At 39.0% G+C, this 18,555-nt stretch overlaps 1 protein-coding gene across 1 annotated transcript; it reads right to left on the bottom strand.

The window, feature by feature from the left end:
- Positions 1–9,979: 9,979 nt before the first annotated feature.
- Positions 9,980–12,779, bottom strand: LOC110164887 (transcription factor Spi-B). Its single transcript, XM_020930025.2, has 6 exons — positions 12,688–12,779; positions 12,505–12,549; positions 11,579–11,789; positions 11,134–11,261; positions 10,812–10,962; positions 9,980–10,719 (listed from the first exon to the last, which is right to left on the bottom strand). The coding sequence occupies exons 2-6, from the start codon at positions 12,511–12,513 to the stop codon at positions 10,412–10,414; spliced, it is 807 nt and encodes a 268-aa protein (XP_020785684.1). The 5' UTR covers positions 12,514–12,549; positions 12,688–12,779; the 3' UTR covers positions 9,980–10,411.
- Between the last annotated feature and the right edge of the window lie 5,776 nt (positions 12,780–18,555).

Below are 18,555 nucleotides of genomic sequence, written 5' to 3'. Positions count from 1 at the left end.
CACATGGCAATTGGCTGACAAGACTTAATCGGACTTAATCGTCCCAACAAATCGAAGGGAATTCAGTGAACAATGTTTTGTAAAAACCGGCCCAACCAGTTTTGCAGTTGTGCCTTTGCTGGCCACTAGAGGTCAGATATTGCCAACGAGAACATATGTATGATGAGAGACATCCTTCAAGCATTGCAAGTCCCTCACGCCATATAAAAACTTGGCTTGTCTCCTCTACTTTGGCCTAATTTTGATAACACAAATGACAACTGTATTATTATTATTATTACCTCCGCCAAGGAGGTTATGTTTTTGCCGACGTTTGTCTGTTTGTTTGTTTGTCTGTTAGCAACATAACTCAAAAAGTTATGGACCGATTTTGATGAAATTTTCAGGATTTGTTGGAAATGTGAAAAGGAAGAAGTGATTTCATTTTGGGGGTGATCCGGAAGAAATCCTGGATTCTGGATCACTTTGAAATTTTAGTTAACATTGTGGTAAATGGGGCCAAAAACTTTGTTTCTCAATATCTCGGTTAATTATTGACCAAACCCCATGAAATTTGACTCAGGGATGGACAATGGGATCCTCTTTCATATTCCAAAGGCTGATCCGGATCTGATCCAGAAGACTGATTTTATCGCAATTTATATAAAAAATGGGGGTAGTCCTTGGCGGAGGTCTGCGCTCTCTGAGTGCTTTTGTAGTTATTATTATTATTATTATTATTATTATTATTATTATTATTATTATTATTATTATTATTATTATTATTATTTTTATTTATTTATTTATTTTTATAAAAAAAAAATTCAAACTTCACTTGCGCTTATGCTGTGACCGTAAACTGTACACTAGATGGAGCAATGCCACTAAAAACCAAAGAGTGATCAGATGGGACCGAGAGCACATGGACTCGACATTCAGGCCACAATTAAAGAAATGTTCTATTTGTGAAATAATTCAAGCAAGATGGCCTACTTACATCTGCATTGCATTAGGATTAGGCCGATATAAATTCAGTCCAGCAGCAATGATCCATCAGGTAAGTTTAATAACTTCGCACAGGCCAATTGTTCACTCTCTGGGACGTAGTAAAAAGACAGAGTCCGTGAAAAATAAGATAAGAATAAAAATAAGAGCCGAGAAAAATCGCGAATTCAGATTTTGTGAAATTGAAAGTAAAATATTATATATCTGAAACAGCAATAAACAATTAAATCAATAAGTAAACAAATAAATAAAACATATTTACTACGTAAACTATTTAGGCTACTGTCTACTACTTTTTATCGTTTTGTTTGGCTTTTGATGCAGAATGTATAATAAGGGTTGCCGTACATCGATTAACTGGAGCAGTACAACAAACAACAAGACTCCTATTAAGTGCAGTTTTATTTTGGTGAGCAGAGGTTGAGCTCTTGCACACTACTCCGAATGTATAGCCTAATAATGGGAACTGTTTACTGACTTCATGGAAACCAGAGTCCCGGCGCGACCTGGGCGTGATCTCCAAAATACACTGTTATCAGAGTCAGCTGTCACACTATTAGAGCATTAATATCTCCATTGGACTTGCAGAGAGTGGACATCTTATGACTTATCAAGATTAATTACAATGATGTCAAATACAATAAACTCATCAAAGACCTCTAATAAATCTGAAAAAAAAAAAAATAATAATAATTAATAGCATTTTTAGCAAACATAATTATAGGCCTATAGCCTAATCAAAAATCTTTTTCCTTTTCGCACAAATCATTTCCTACTGAGGTCCCAGATGGCAAAAATATTTTGGACTTTATTATAAGAAGTTGATAATTGTTATTGCAACTATTGGAAACCTACTGATTTCAGCTTTGCGGATAACAGTAAATTTATGCTGTAATTTAACTGAATGTAAAAGTATGCAAATTGCTTTGTAGCCTATTATGTAAAAGCAATATAGTTACTACTGCAACATATATTATATTTTCCCTTTATCAGTCTCCTCAAGTACAGTTCCTCTAGCTCTGTACTGTACAGCGCACTCCAGTGCTGACTATATTTGTCCTCCCTCTTTTTCTTTCTTGTGAGCGACCAAAGAGTCAAGAGCTGGACTGCTGCCAAAAGAGGCCGGACCGCTGTGCAGCTGAAACTTTTACAAGCCAAGCAGGAAGAAGAGACAGAGGCAGCCCGATCGAAGGAGAAACGCAAATGTGAGAAAGACATCTGAGCCCTCAAGTTTGCAACCCTCTCCCTCCTCTTTGTGTCTGTCTGTCTATCGCTAGTCTTTTCTGTGTACTGTATTTGCCCGCCTTCACTGGTAGGGGGTAAGACTAGCACACACAGGACCGAAGGGACAGGGAGGGAGGGTGAGAGGGACTCCGGGTTCATAGGGTTCAGTTGAGGAGAGAAATAAATTCATAAACAACAAAGGAGACGTGACGTAAGGTGCAAGGGGCTGTCCAACCTGCTCGCTGAATCTGAGCCACTATGGGAGAAACCGGATTGTTTGCACTGTATTGTACAGTAGAAAAGAAATGTGTGTCCTTTTGTCCTATTTTTCAGAAGAAGGCTTGTGGAGTATAAAAGTGAAGATGGAGATTTGTGGTTTGCTCTGTTTTTGTGGTGAGTGATTGATGCCTAAAGCTTGACAAATAGACCTTTTCAAATATATGTGCTGGAGTCATGACTTACAGGTCTCCAAAAACAGAAAACACTATTAAAACGCAAAGTGGGCCAGGGATTCACTGTTATTGAGATGTGTACAGTACATTTCAAATTGACGTCAGCTTGGAAACGCACTCTGATTGGTCACTCGGATAGCGATACAGTTAACAATAAAATATACAATCATTGGTGGATATCAAAACTTTGGGGGCAGGTCCTTCTATTTGAACAGGTTTATTTTCTCCAATGATTGAGGTCATCTAAAGGCGACTGTTTGCTCTCTTCAACAAGATCAGCCTGTGTTATTCTGTCTTGCTGGTGAGAGTAAGCAAAGGGAGACCTGGGAACAATGCCAAAACAGATGAAAAAAGTGAACAAATCCAACCGACTTGCTCATTGATTCATTTAACTAAAGTTCCCCCAGCTCCTCCCACCAAGGAGGGCTAAAATGAAGAGAGAGGGGGCGATTTGACCGACATGCGGACACAATCGGGGACAATAAAGATATCAGAAAGACAGTAAGTCTCCCAGAGCTCCTGGTGCAGCTGTGAGAGTTGAATTGAACAGTTTTAAGCTTGTGCCAAATCCGAATGGCGCACAGTGCCGTGAGATGGAACAATATGGCAGAAGTGCTGATGTTCTGTCTCGCCGTCTGTGTGTGGCTACAGGATAGTGTAAGTACAGTGCAACAGGAAGGGAGAGGTGCGTTTTGGATGTTCGATGATTAAGAGACAGCTTCGCAGAGTTCCCAGCTGCTGTCAGACTGTTTTGTGTCACTCTAGGCGCACAGCTATACGCGTGTGTCCTCTGTTTTTGTGTAGACACTTTTTTCTGAACTCTGTTTCGGTAAGTCCACCTCACTCTTCTCCCGCTCTGTGTCTCTCTCACAACAGCATGTCCCTCCCTTCCTCTTTCTGTGTATCTGCCCTCCTCCCCTCCTATTTCTCTTTTCCCTCTTGGCAGTGATGCCAGAGTGGGCAGGCATAGCAAGGCAAACAGCACACAGGGCAGAGCTTAGGGCCATCCGAAGACTGGCGAACTCCTGTATTTTGAATTGTCCAGTGCCTATCTGGCTGTTTCGCGTTTGTCTTTCGGTGCATCAGAAACAACTGCGGGTTCACTGTAAGTGAATATGAGCTGTGTCTTATTGTAGTTTAAACTTGTGGGAGCTTGTGCTTGAGCAGACGTCCCTGTGTCACCCGTACGGACAGACGCACTCACGCCAGGAGGAGGGGATTGTGGGAAAGGGGTGTAGCTCTCAGAGGGTGTGCTCTATTCCTCTCTTTTTCCTTCTTCCCGCCATCACGGCCCTCTTCTGCTCCAGTCCTGCAGCCCAGCCCGCGGCTCATGTACAGGCTCCAGGTATTTGGCCTTTCTTATAGCTACTGCGACAACTCTTCCCATCTACGCCACTGCTTTACCCTCTTGTTTCTCACTCGGTTTGGGCCTTTTCTTTGCTGTTTGTATTGCTCGTATTCCTTTAAAACGTGCTTTCCATCGCCAACTGCCACGCCACACTACACTTGCCGCCATTTTGGCTTGATGTTAAAGCAGGCGAAACTTTTCTGGAGCTCAGAAAGACTCCTTGACTCCCTGCTGACCATATTCTCTCCAAGGCTTTCTCTGCGTTGTCCCAAAACAGCTATCCTCGGCTCTTGACTCTTACACTGTGCTTCTCAAACTTTCAGAGGTTTTTGTATTAACAGGTGTAGCTTTGTATTGTCACAATAAGAAAGAAATAGTGTTACGTTCAATCCTACATTAGAAGGCCAGGTATGTGCATAAGTTATGCTTTACAGTTAGCTGGTGTGAGAATCAAGAAGCTGTTAAGCGCGCACACAGCATGATCGAGACATCTTTTCATACATGTTCACAAAACAGATCATTTAATGCCGTACTTTATGAGGACTTGTTGCAGAAACATGTTAATGTGCATGAGATTCATCTTTCTACCATCAACAGATAGCCTGTCGAAAGGTTGCATCTGCATAGTTTCTTCTTCCACTATGAGGTTGTGGGTCACAAGGTACTGTATACAGGTTTATGTTTTAGAGGAAGTTTCAACGGAAATGAAAAGAAGCTTTAAGTTTACCCCAAATAAATGTATGGGTGTTGCAAGATGTAAGTATTTGAAGTTGGTGGTTAATCTGACTTTTGACATAGTAACGTAAGTAGATATAATGGTAAACCCTCTCTTATTGTCTGTCTGTACAAGGAGGGTGAGGAGATATCTTACAGTAAACAGTTTAAGTCTAAATAAGGCTTGGCGTTAAGATGGCGCCTTTGTGCCACGTGTTTAATAAGCGGTGAACGAGGGCAGACCCTCTCAACATACCCCCTACAAATTAGGAGCATACTTGTCATAGCTCACCTCAATCAGTTTCATTAAAGTATTTGTGGTGTGAACGTGAAGGTGTTCATTAAAAGCTGAAAACTTCAAACATGTGTTGTGTAGCAACTAGAAGTGCTTACCGTAATCTTTAAAGAATACATTTGCTGAGCAAAAGCAGAGAACAAGAGCAATAGAGACAAATGGAGTGGTAGGAGTTACACAGCGCTGTCCCCGCCCCTGACCTATCCTCAGATGAACTTATCATGTTGCCTCATAATGTTTCTGAGTTTTCCTCCTAGAGGCAGTCAGGTTCAACAGGGCTGATTGGTTGATATTGTGGCTGCTGATTGGTTGATATCTTGGCTGACCGTCTGTGGTTTGCAGCAGAGAAACAGGAAGCTCGTCTTTTCATGCAGGAAGCTGCAGCTGCTGGTCTTGACACATGCACCACTTTGCACACTACTCTACATTTGTGTTTACATGCACTTATCTGAATAAACAACCTGGGCTTTGTGTGCATGCTTGGTGCATTTCAGAGTGCACTGCTCAGTGCTGTATTACGTGGGTGTGTAGAAACATGTCAGGCCAAGCATCTGAGCCATCAGAAAGACTGCAACCATAGTAACCATACATCTTCTCAACACCTAACATCAAAAAGTGTTAAATATTAAAGGCTACTGAATATATTTTTTGAGCTATAACTAGGATTTTATAGATAAATGAAAAATGTTGTCAACACAATGGTGGCTTTATAATCTTTAAGTTTGGTTAGAATTTGATCTTCATACATATAAACTGGTGTGGTTGCTATGTGTTTACAAGCCATAATTATTTAGCATCTTTTACCAGTGACAACGTGAAAATCAAAATCACATTTATTTATTTTTAATTTATCGTTCTTACACTTCCCCTGTTTCTTTTTTTTTTTTTTGCGCATTACATTTTAGAGGGCTTAGAGTCATTTCATCTTCATTTGTTTATACTGGTTACTGTAGGCCCTTTACTGAACATGATCCATGCATCTTTTTACATGTTTAATGAGGATATACAAAACATGAGAGTTGGCAACGTTCCAGTGACAAACACAACTAGCTGACTAGGTGTCCCTGTTAATGTTTAGGTCCAGCATTCTTCAGGAAGCAGGTGTGTGAATTTTATGTGTCCAGTTTATTCCTCAGTTTCACCATGTTTTGACATCACTGTATAGATATGTGTGTGGGAACTCTCCTGTCGTAGGTACCTCTGCCAACCTAAGCTCCTGACTTCTCATTTGCCCACCATTACCAACACCTCCTCCTTCCTCATTGAAATTCCGCCTGGTACTCAGACACTGGCCGTTTCTTGGCACAAAGTGTTCGTCTGGTGCCCCCTCCGCCATCTCTCTGCCAAGCATTCATCCTGTCTCATAGAGAGAGCAGGGACCAGGCACACCAATAGGTATTTCCCTGCCCTGTTTCCTGAAAATCGGCTTCTGAGGAGAGTTGTGTTGGCTGCTAAACATGTCGTGTGTTCAGGGATTTGTTAATTAACTTGTATGTTTATGTGATTTGCATATTTTGCATGGGGCAAAAGAGTAAATCCAAAGAACCCTGCTGCGTGCTGCAACAGTGCGCATTGTTTTGAGAGAATGAATAATAATTTGACATTTGTATTACCATTTTAAAATGTTTCTGCAATCTATAGAAACAGAATTAAATATTAATTAATGAAAAACAATTTACACAAATAATTGTATACTTATTTTTTTTATTATTGTTTTCATACGTTCTCATCCACAAAACTATTTCCCAGAAGTCTTTTTTTTTTTTAACTATATGTAATGCTTGAAGTATATTTAAGAGAATGCCTTACAATGTCTGTGACAGTTCCCTAAAAATGAAACATAAGAACTATATCATGGTTGGTCAGAAAAGCAGCTTTATCAGAGGGCAGGCGAGGACAAGGTCTTTTTTTGGCACACACTAAAACTGTGTTTACTACATAGATATAATGTCCAGAGCTGTTTTTCTGATGTGGATTAGATTAACTGATTAAATCACATTCATTTTGTTTGTAAGAGTCAGTGCTGGTACAGTTTTGAGAAGCTGTGGACAGGTTGCCTGAGAGAGCCATGTGCCACCAGTGCACAATAACAGACAATGGTGCCAAGACAGGTCACATGACTTTTAGTTCGCCCTCTGTTTTTCTACAACAGTTGTTGTTGCTGTATTTTGACACCTCATATTTTCACCTCTCTCATATAAAACTTTGAATCAACCACAAATTATTTTATTTGAATGTTTGGCTGTGTTCCCTTCACTGCGCTTTACTTTGACTCTCGCTGGCCTCTGTAAACAGCTCAGACACTTTTGTTGGCAGCCGATTGCAGCTTGTAGATTTGTCACTGACATGTTGGTAGTCAGGCATCATGCCAGGACACCCCTAGCCCCCTCCCCTGTCTGTCTGGACGTGGGTAATCAGACTAGCAGGGTCTGCCTCATGCTAGCCATTGGCCATTCTAGGCCAGTCTGGTTTTGTGCCCATATGCTAATTTATGCAAGATGTGTATCTCCTAAACCCCTCTCCTTCAATCTGAGGCCGAGGTCTGGCAATTAGTCTGGCACTCATTAACCCTTTAGCCACTACTGTGTTACCTCAGTGGCCCTTTGCCATATTTACATTACTGTGTGAAAGCATGCACAAAACCGTTACAAAAAGTATTTAGCAAATGTGTTTTTGGCATTAACTCTTACATTGACTGCCAGAGACACAGACTTTGATGCTTTTCTGCTGACAGGAAATGTGACACAGCAACCACATTCACCAAAGTCCTCTGGACACCAGTAACTTCACAATTTGTGCTGTTTCCCTACACAGTACACACCATAGATTTGGATACATGGACTTTGTGCATCCACAGAACCAGACAAGGCCTTGTCTCAAATTGTTGGCAGTGCCCCATTCCTTGGCACAACCCGACTTTCTGACACTCTGCACAATAATAGCTGTATTTCTTCAGGAGATAGCAGGCTTGTAAAAGAACATGTGAAGCCGACTTTTACAATGTATTTAAGACCTAAAATGGCCGATGTGCCTGACGCCATTTTGTTTCCTCGTTTTGTTTTGGAGGCAGAATCCCATGCTCGTTCTGAATTAGAGGCAGCTGGTGGTAGCCATGTTAGCTGTAGTCTGTGTGTGTGAGAGAGGAGCAGCTACTCTGGGATAGCCCACTGGAATGAGATCAGATCTGGACAAAAACTGAAGCAAATTTAATGGCACAGATTCAAGTCTCGGGAATCTATGAGGTTGGCTTTCACATATCACTGTTTGTATAGCAGCTGTCCGCCTCTAATAATATAGTGTTTTATATATTTAAGTAAAACAATAATTCTTGGGTGAGTGAAATACCTGCATCTATGGTGTATTGTAAAGGTTTTGTTTAAAAATTTAGGAGGGTGGCAAAATAATGCATAACAACAAAATACATTTTTAGACAAGTATTTACAATTCACCAACACATTATTAGTTTTTGAATAGTTTAGAATATTTTTAATTTATTTTGAGGTTGAACTGAGTTTTTATGTTACTTATATGATCTACATTTTACATTTACATTTGATTTGATGCAATATATGTAGTTTGAGAAATGCAGTTCATAAAAATAATGAATCTTGTGATTATTACGCAGACAGCATTTAGAGTGGAGTAGTATCATATGGCCGTGTTGTGCATACAATGTAATTTATAAATTCTGCCTCTTTTTTCAGTAATGCTGCATTAGAGGAACACACCAGTGAGCACTTCCCCAGTGAGGACCACACGAACTCTGTCCTGGGGGCTGAGGTAGTAGATTGAATAGTTGTGGGGTTTTCTGACCTCGTTTTGAGATAACTATACAATCTACTGTCTTTCCCAAGGAGACAGCTCAGTCAGCCATTCGCCCACTGCCATCTCCAGAAGGACACAGCCCTCCACCCTCTCTGAACACAGCTCAGTTGTTAGTGGAGACCTGGACGGTGGAGTATGACTTGAGCTCTGTCAGGGTGAGGTAGTAGGTTGTATAGTTTGGTGGGTGGGTCTCCCCCCTGCTCAGGTGATAACTATACAGTCTATTGCCTTCCCGGATGAACTCACTAAATTTCAAAAATATTTTTTCTTTCAGATAAATATGATTGATAACATGTATAATGTTGTTGATACTGTTGCTGTAAAATAATAAAATACATATTTTTAGAAATTGTAAGTGCCATTCCTAGCCTTGAGATATTAACAGTGTTAGTGCAGATCACCCTCTAGTGTTTTCTCAAAAGATTGCAAAGCTCTGATGCATGGATATGCACATTGATCAAACAGTAAATTGTATCCCTTTTTATGCATGAACTAAACTTAAACTAGTTGAAAATTATGCTTTGAAATGAAGAAGGTGGGTTAAATTAAGGTTTTTCTTATATCAAATGCAAAAGACACCAAATGTCTGACATGATCACACCAATTAATTTCCCCATATGCACGGCAAGATAAAAAGCATTCTCAAAACATACAGTATGTAAACATTTGGCAAAAAGCCACTGGCATCACAAAACACATAGTCACTTCACATAACTTCATATCAACACCTCAGGTCAACTCAAAGCTATAAAAACACTATAATCAAAGCCAGAGACTAGAATTCATAATATCATCCAAATTATGTCCTCCTTGCTGATAGTGACTGGGTGTTTTTCATGCAAATTTGCCCTCTAATGGCTGCCGTACCCGACTACACCGTTATTGTAATCTCCCATTAAGGACAAGATATGATCGATTTTGTAATACAGCTGGCTGCCCAGTGTAAATATTGTCACAATTTGTTCCCCTGTGGAGCAGGCTTTTTGTCACTTATTACTTTGGCATGAAAATGAAATGACAGTGTTATGCAAAAGCTAATGCTCATATTGTTAAAGTTCAACCAGACTTAAAATGTGACTGTTTCCAGAGGCCAGTGTCAGGGACTGGTACATGCTTACAAGTAAAACATACAAAGGGTTGTTTTAAAAATCATGGCATTTATTTAAATGTGTGAAAACAGAAAAAGAAAATATTTATGGAAAAACATATAAAAAATATGAATGCTATCTGCAAGACAACAATAAAAAGTTATTTTAACAATACATTGCTACTTATAAAGTAGGTGTTTTGGATTTACAAAATCTTGGAAGCCATTTTTTATGACTATCCACTAGAAACCGCTTTTATTGTGAATACTCAGTATTCAAACATTTTACTAAAACCATTTGCATGGCCTTAATGATTTAATTTAGATTCACCAGTAATGAATTAAGAGTAGATGATGGTGATAAATGATCATTGTATTATTAAATCATTGTTTTATTTCAAATGGATGAACTGTTCATAATTAACTTTAACAGTTTTGAGTTATGCCAATTTGTTCCCATATAAACTACTCAGAGCACCTGTTTAGACATTAGTGGATGCGCCCTGCAGTCCTTTCAGTGTCTTTTCATCAAATCTGTAAGTGAGTTTTCTCTTCACCTTCTGGATTTCTCCAGTACGGGAATAATTCCTTAGCGCGCGCGCCATCTTCTGGTACGTCATGGTTTTGCGGTTTCCTTTCCTCAGGCCCCAGAGTTCTGCTAAACGTTCCTTGTTCTGGGAGGAGAACTGGAATGTGCCTGTGGACGACTGAACCCACCAAATACAGTTCCGCATGGATGGATTCTGCAGCATCTCAAACAGGAACTGGAACAAGCGCTCTTTTCTCTTTCCTGAACCAAAAACAGGATGTAAATAAACATGAGGTCAGATTGTCAGCTCAGGTAAGAACAAACATCTGGCACATCTTTTTTCTAGGGAATACCTGAGAGTGGCGCTAGATTTAAGTCTTGCTTTTTCCCATCTTCTGTGTCTGAAGTTGGAGATGGAAAATCCGGGTATTCCTGAAACTGAGAACTACTGGACTGGGAATCTGAGTCTTCATATGGTGTCTTATAGGGATGTATAATACGATCCTAAAAAGAAGTAACATACTTTTAGTGAGACCCCAACCCAGACAGCAACCCAGTTTGGGAAATATTACACTTTTGGGGGCTTTGATCTGTTATTTCACTCAGAGGCACATACGCTTGATCATCTGTGGCAGATGTATGCAATATTGTTTATGTTATGATTCATGAACTCACCCAGTGATTCTCCTGTGGGCTAGACCAGGCTGGAAGGGGGCCTAGCTGAGGGTACTTCTCATTTGGAGTTTGAGGTCCACAGTGCCACTCATATGCATGCAGACCAGACCAGCTGTTTTTACTGTATTCTGTAGTGAATTACAATTAAACATAAATCACTTATATCACTGACAGACGTATTTGCACTACTCTCTGTGTGTGTCACAAGCTATCATTCAAAGAAATTCACAAATTCACATTTTACTTGATTTTTTGGGCCATAAAACTAACGTAAACCAGTATGTTCCAAGAGGGAATCCTCTTGGAACAATTACATTTGTACATCTATTACTGTTACTTACTACAGTCACCAATCCTGCCACAATGATTTCTAATAACTGTAACTACAGAAAGAAGGAAGAAGAACTAAAAACATCTCTAGACTCTGGATTATGCGTGCACTCACCGATGACCCTAGTAGCCTGTAAGTGCTGGGTGTGTGTGTGCTGGCCCACTGCAGCAGGAGGTGAGGTGGTTGGGGGGATAGGCTGGACCTCCAGGGAATGCTCTTGGAGATACTCCTCGATCACCTCCAGATCGACCTCCTGGAAAGACGGGGACATGACAGTCCACTCTCCTCGAATAGACTCATTTGGTATGTGACACAGTCGGGCCATCTACAAAGATAAAGTAATGTGAATAGGCCTGTCACGGTAACAAATTTTGAAGTACAATATATTGTTGATGAAAATATAGACAATAAACGATAATATTGGAACACAAAAAACCCTACAGCAGGGTTATTCCCAAAAATTATTCTAAACGCACAAACTGCAATAAATAAACAGCAGAATTAATCACTGTAGTAGTTTGTTTGTATCTATAATGAGTAATATAAGTTATTTATTGAACCCTGAACAGCTCAGATCTAATCATAGAAAGAAAAATCACAGAAAAACACCAAAATGTTCCCGATTAGTACAAAGAAAAAGTTCCCACAATAAACTGACCCCCAAAATGTATTGTTCCATCTAACATACTGAAGTTCATATAGTATTTATTGTGACAGGTCTAAATGCAAACACGTTATGCTCCATTTTTTTAATGATTATTCCCAAATTCTTTTATTATTGATAAGCAGCTCTATTTGTGCACTTAGATGAACAAAGACCTCTTCTTTGAACATACTACATGCGCAAATAATTTGTTTAATATTGACATGACAGTAATGAGTGGTTAGAAATAGGCAAGCTAACTGCACATTTTGGTTTGACTATCAAATTTATGCAAGTGTTTATGCTTTCAAGAGAGATAATACCTCCCCTCTGGAACACATCATAGCTTTAACACAGCTTAATAATAAGCAGAAAAAATAAATAACTATTAACTCACCATTTCCATCTCAGGCAACACCAGAGGCAGGTCAAAACAAGATACCTATAGGAAATAAAGATAAATAAATATGATTAAAAGCAGACAGTGTATAGATACTTCCCTATCAACAGCATGGAAACACATGGCAACAAAAACATTATGACAGCCAAATGTGTGACAGTCAAAGAGGAAAATACTTACCTAGTTCCTCCAGCGTTTTAATATGATATAGTAAATCCTTAATGCAGCAGAGTTATGAATAGACCAGTTCACCTGTTGATCCACGCACCTGGTTCACTTTTTATATACAGCCCGGACACCACCTCCTCCTCCCATTTAGCCACACCAACAAGGGGAGGAGCTTGCCATAATATGTTACTGTCTAGAACTTTTTGTTTAGTTTACAACAAATATTAACATAGATAATAGAATTTTACACAAATAAATAATTCAGTTCATATGATAAATAAATAAACCAAGGAAAGAGTTAATCATTTTAGTGTTGCGCTGTTTAATGTTAGACTTTGGCATAATTGTAATGTACAAATATATTTTCTAAAGTAAAAACAAAAATGGTTTTAACTACCATTGTTTGCCATTTATTACACTGTAATATATTTATTTGACTAAATAAAGAGCATAACTGTACAGTGTTACAAAACAGAATCTTATCTTCACAAAATCACCTTGTGACGTGAATATTAATGATATGTAATGCTACTAACAGAGATTGTTCATTCATTATGATTACACATTCACTCATACATGCATTTTAGGCTATAAATTACAGAAAGGAAGTGCAGATCTGACCTCATTCCATTCCAAATTCATTCTTTACTAGAGAGAGATCAGATCCAAACGTTTATAGACTACAAAATGTTCAGATTAATCACATTAGACCACACAATGGCTCATTCTAAATCAATGCTAGATTAAAGTTATTACTATGAGGAAGCACATATCCAGAGCCATGTGGCCTCCTTTGCATCATTGCATCACTGAGGTCTTGACTGCAGTGCGTCATTCATAAGTCAAACTATGTTTTGTGTCTTAAGTTGCTTCCTCTTTCATCTTGTCTTGATTTTCCCTTCACTGACGTGCATTCCATACATTTTCAACAGTGACCTAAAGATGGCGCTGTGGCGTTTGACGGGGATTCCACTTTTTTTCAGACTGTGTAGTGAGCTTTTCTCGCACGAAAATGTATTGCTTGACATCTTAGAATTGTGTAAATTTGAATTTTCACATAAATAAATCATGATAAATTGTGATAACTTTACCTGAAGGACTGGGCTTTAGGTGCTTATTTAGGCTGCTGTTTGGTCTATTTTTTGTGAAGGAGGAAGAAGGGATTTGGTATGCCATTGCTGCAATGCGTATCTCACTGTAAAATATCTGAGGTAACAAAACAGTCACGTTTGATACAAAATAGCCTATAGATTTTTTATTTCCCCCCAATATCAATTTTTGATATACAACAGAACTGAACCCACTACCTTAGCTAAAACATCTGCCTGTGTCCCTGGCTGGGTAATTTATAAACTAGTTGTTTATTTTATATGGATTATGCAGGAACCGGTAGAGTGAGGAAGTACCAGAGCACCAGTAAAACATCAAAAGTTCCCACATTCAACGTCATTTAACTCTTAAGATGCCAAAAGACAAAATAATTGTGCCATACTTTCATCACCAGTGCAAACTATGTAATTAGTTGTGTTGTAATAAGTGTGACTTTTATTGTTCAGACGTAAACCTTGATGATGACATGCCACACTATTTGCAAAATATGATTTGACTGCGTCGACTTAACACCAATCAGGTACATGATTTTATTATACTTCCATGATATTGAACCTGTGCCCAGTCTGACAAAAAGGAACAACACATCTCTGCCGTATTTGGCACGTGAAAAAACAAAACAAAACATTAAAGTAAGAACTATTGGTGGAGAGCAGTTATACCTTCAAAAGAACAATGCATTTGCAGGCAAATGCTGCCCTGAGACTTTCAAATAGATCCTCTGTACTGTAAACCTCTGTACTGTCTGCAAGGAGTGCCTTGTTCGATTTGTACTTTGTTTATCTTTCTTGTATGAATATTTGCATGTAAAATGTAACTAAACTCATATTAGTTTTTTGTTCTCTCTCTCTCATATATATATATATATATATATATATATATATATATATATATATATATATATATATATATATATATATATATATATACATATGTTTTTGAATTTAAAAAAATCACACAGTTCTTGTTCTTCTCATACAGGCTTGATAAACGTGTTTGGAAAAACCCTGCGTGCTGCAGTGAACTGTGTGACGGTTAGATTCCTCTCACTGCTGGTGCACCTGCAGAGCTCAGACCAGGTGATAAGGCGCCAGACATTGGACCCTGCTTTATACACAAGGAGCAGGTGACATGTGAGCTGCACACACACTGCTTCAACAAACCTGACGTTCTTGGAATGACTTCAGTTATTTTAAGCTAAAGGGGAATGTGGAATCTAAAAATAGACAGTGGATCTAAAAATAAACTGGAGGAATGAGTACAGGTTGGTTATATCATTACTTGGTATGTAAGAGGAGAGTTTATTAGACATAAAACTGCATATTCTTTTTAGATATAAAAAGATGTTGTTTAATTTGTTTTTTTTTTATGATATCACATTTATTTACCTTGGCTCTGGACTGGTATCCTGCATTTTGATATAACTAGTTGTTTTTGTAATATTTCTTCAGCATTAGACACATTTGGGTGTTATTTCCTTGTGCCATTAGTAGATGTGACACTAGCCATCCTTTAAATAAGTATGTTATTAATGAGTGATGGGTAAGGCCTCTCAGATTGTCCAGGTGTGGTGAGTTACAGTTATAGCCAAACCCTTCAGATTACTGAGCATACGCAAATCACCTGTACACAGGTGAGTTACCGGGAAATCCCCAGGCACCAGCAGAGGGTCAGCACTACTTATGTGCGTTTAAACCAGACCCTCAAATGAGATGGTTTGAGGCATCATGTAAATACAGGGTTTTTAATTACTTTAACAATTATACTATAAATAAGTGCTGTGCAGAATTTGCATTCATCGTAATCTCCAGGCAGTCTGTTATATTTACTTAAAGAATTACTGTAGATGATGTAGACCTACGGTTTTTATTTTGATGTTGCGGAGCATGGGCAGATCCACCAGAGCAGGCCTGGCAGGTGAGGAGGCCGTTAGAATGCTAAGGTTAGAGACATGTACTGTTATGCAAAACTTGAGGTTGACCCATCCAAACAAAGAAATTATGCCTACACAAACATCAACAAAACGTACAAGGAATCTAAACTTGTGTGTTGTTTAGTACTGGTTTAGGCTTACTGGCAAAGTCCTGATTTAATCCTGTGCACTTATACAAACTTCTTTGGGTTGCAACGATTCTTAGCACCACCAACTGTACTTGTGCCATAGTTTGAGAGGCTGGTCATATACATTGGGCTCATTTGGGAATTATGTGGAGATAAGAGGGTGGGATTGGGAACTGGAGGGACAGTGCATTCCCACGAAGGATTGTTTGCATCATCCAGTGTCCGTCGTACAATCTGCACTCAATAAACACTCATAAAGCAGGAGGTACAGGCAGACACGCTAACCCACTCCTTATCACTACCAAATAGAAGAGAGAAGACCGAGTATAAATCATCTGCCACTAGCACTATGGAGAGATAAGAGGCACAAAGGGCCAAATCAGGATGGATTCAAATGTACAAATCTGGTTTCTGTTTCATTCATGACACAAAAAATGAGCAGTCTAGAAATCACTTTTTGGATTTGGATAGACTTGATAATACATCCATATGGAAATAGTGTGTGCGGCGTGCCTGCGAGGGAGTCTGATTATTTCTTTGTTTTCTTTCTCATCAAAATGAAGAATATAGGTTGTGTTCATGTTGTAGAGTTAGATGTCATATTGCCAAATGTTGGGCAGGGACCTCTAACCATATGGGAGATTTACAGTTTTTAAAGAAATTACCAAATGTGTGATTAACCACAAAATTGCCTTGAAGTTCTTTCAATGACAACAATCCCATCTTTGGGGTGGAATAATGACACTACTTTCTGAAGACTGTGAAAATGTGTGTGTTTTTTTTTTATGTTGTTAGGCTAAGTGATTACATAAATATTGTCATAAACTAGGTAAAAAAACAAAACTACAAACTGCAAAAAAAAAACAAAAAAAAAAAAAAAACTGTCATGCAAACATAATTGACCAAATACACCTCCAAAACATAACAAATTGCTAATTCTGTCTTTGGTGAACAAATGTGTTTTAAAAGATAATTAAAACTCATAGCTCACTTATTGCAGTACATAGTAATACATATGTAACCATGTTAATCACTCCACAAATAATACTGTTATCTCTTCTGTCCAAATTTACAATAGCAGCATGAACTGTTCAAACAGCCTGTCAGGGTCTGCTCCATCTCATATATTATGTTGTGCTTACTAAATACACAGTCTCTCCAATGTAAATGAAATATTTCCCTCATTCAGACCAAATAATTATGAATTAAATATTAAATATAGAATATGTCTTTTATAACAGCCTTTCTGGACACTACTGGCTGAAGCTCATCGTAGCCATGGATCATGCATAGAGATATAGTAAACCCTGGTTTGAATAGAGACGTCTAGAGGGAGATCGTTGTTACAGATCTTTAGGCACAAAAACGACTCCGTTCTCTTCCACAGGGGATATTTATTACAAAGCCACACACAATTTTTTTTAAATCGGCTGTAACAGTCCCCGCTCCCATACCGTGCCTAGCCGCGGTCCAAAACAAAAAACACACGTCAGTCTAGTTCAAGGCACGTACCAAGAAACTGTGCGGGGCGTTCAAATACATCTCGCAAAAACAACAACAATCAGAATTCAAAACAACAAGAACAAGGGTACACTAATTCATCACAATCATGCGTAACTGTAAAGTCATTAATCAAGTCTCTCACACTCTCCCCCACTATTAGATGTCGTCCCGACACACAAAATAAACGTACCTTCTTAAGATAAAATTTTACCTTCCCTTTATTATCAAATGATATGAAATGGACATTTTACAAAGGTTCCCCCTTTTTATTTGTTTTTAAAGTTACCCACAACTACCGTGCACTGTAGTCATGTGTACCCCTGAATATCGTTCAGTCTTAGTTATCCGTCCCATAGGTAATTGTACCCAAATCCATATCAGAGACCCAATTTGAAGCAGAAAATGCTTTCTTACATGTTCCAAAAGAAAACATTTCTTTTCCACAGTACATAGTCGGCCATCAGTTCCTATGTCAATTCAATGTCAAAAGATTTATCCAGTACATTTGGTACAGTCTTATGGGGAAGTTTATGCTGTTTTTTTTTTTTTTTTTTTTTTTTACCAAGGCCGCCAATAACTATTAACATTTAACTCTTGAGCGGCTACTGCCCTCTCAGTGAAACTTGGCTGTCCCAATGTATTGTATGCTAAAATCTGCGGTTTCTTTCTCTGTCTCCGTGGATACACATTGATCCCTTCCGTTTCCCCAGCAGAACCGACATCTGAACAATTGTCCACATCTCCCTTATCCCTGGCATCCACATTCTCCTCGGCTACCCCAAGTGTCATAGAGTCTTCCTGCTTATTCTCAGTCTCCCATAGAGGCTCATCCCGCACTGGGATGTCCCCATCCATCCGCGGGATGAACTCTGCAGCAGCCGGATTCAGCTCCAGTGCACCCCAAGGCTCGGGAGTGGGCCACGAGAACACCACACCAGACAAATCCTCCTCAGATTCCTCCCCGCTGTCTGTACACTCTGCCCGAGTCCCCCGTGCCATGTTCCTTTTTCTAAAATGTCTTTTCCTTGTTTTTGTCTCAAGTTCAGTCTGATTTTCATCTGAGGTGAGTGGGAGGAAATCACAGGGTAATAGCATGTTCCTGTGCAACACTCTTGTCCTTCCTTTGCCATTTTCTGGCTCCAACTCGAACACAGGACTGTCTTCACCTTTTTGCCGTGTTATGACATAAATGTTGTCTTCCCAATA

The sequence above is a fragment of the Boleophthalmus pectinirostris genome, unplaced genomic scaffold, assembly GCF_026225935.1.
Source record: "Boleophthalmus pectinirostris isolate CB_2022bp ecotype Guang Dong unplaced genomic scaffold, ASM2622593v1 HiC_scaffold_8, whole genome shotgun sequence".
NCBI classification, from domain to species: domain Eukaryota; kingdom Metazoa; phylum Chordata; class Actinopteri; order Gobiiformes; family Gobiidae; genus Boleophthalmus; species Boleophthalmus pectinirostris.
This window is presented reverse-complemented; position numbering and strand designations above follow the sequence as displayed.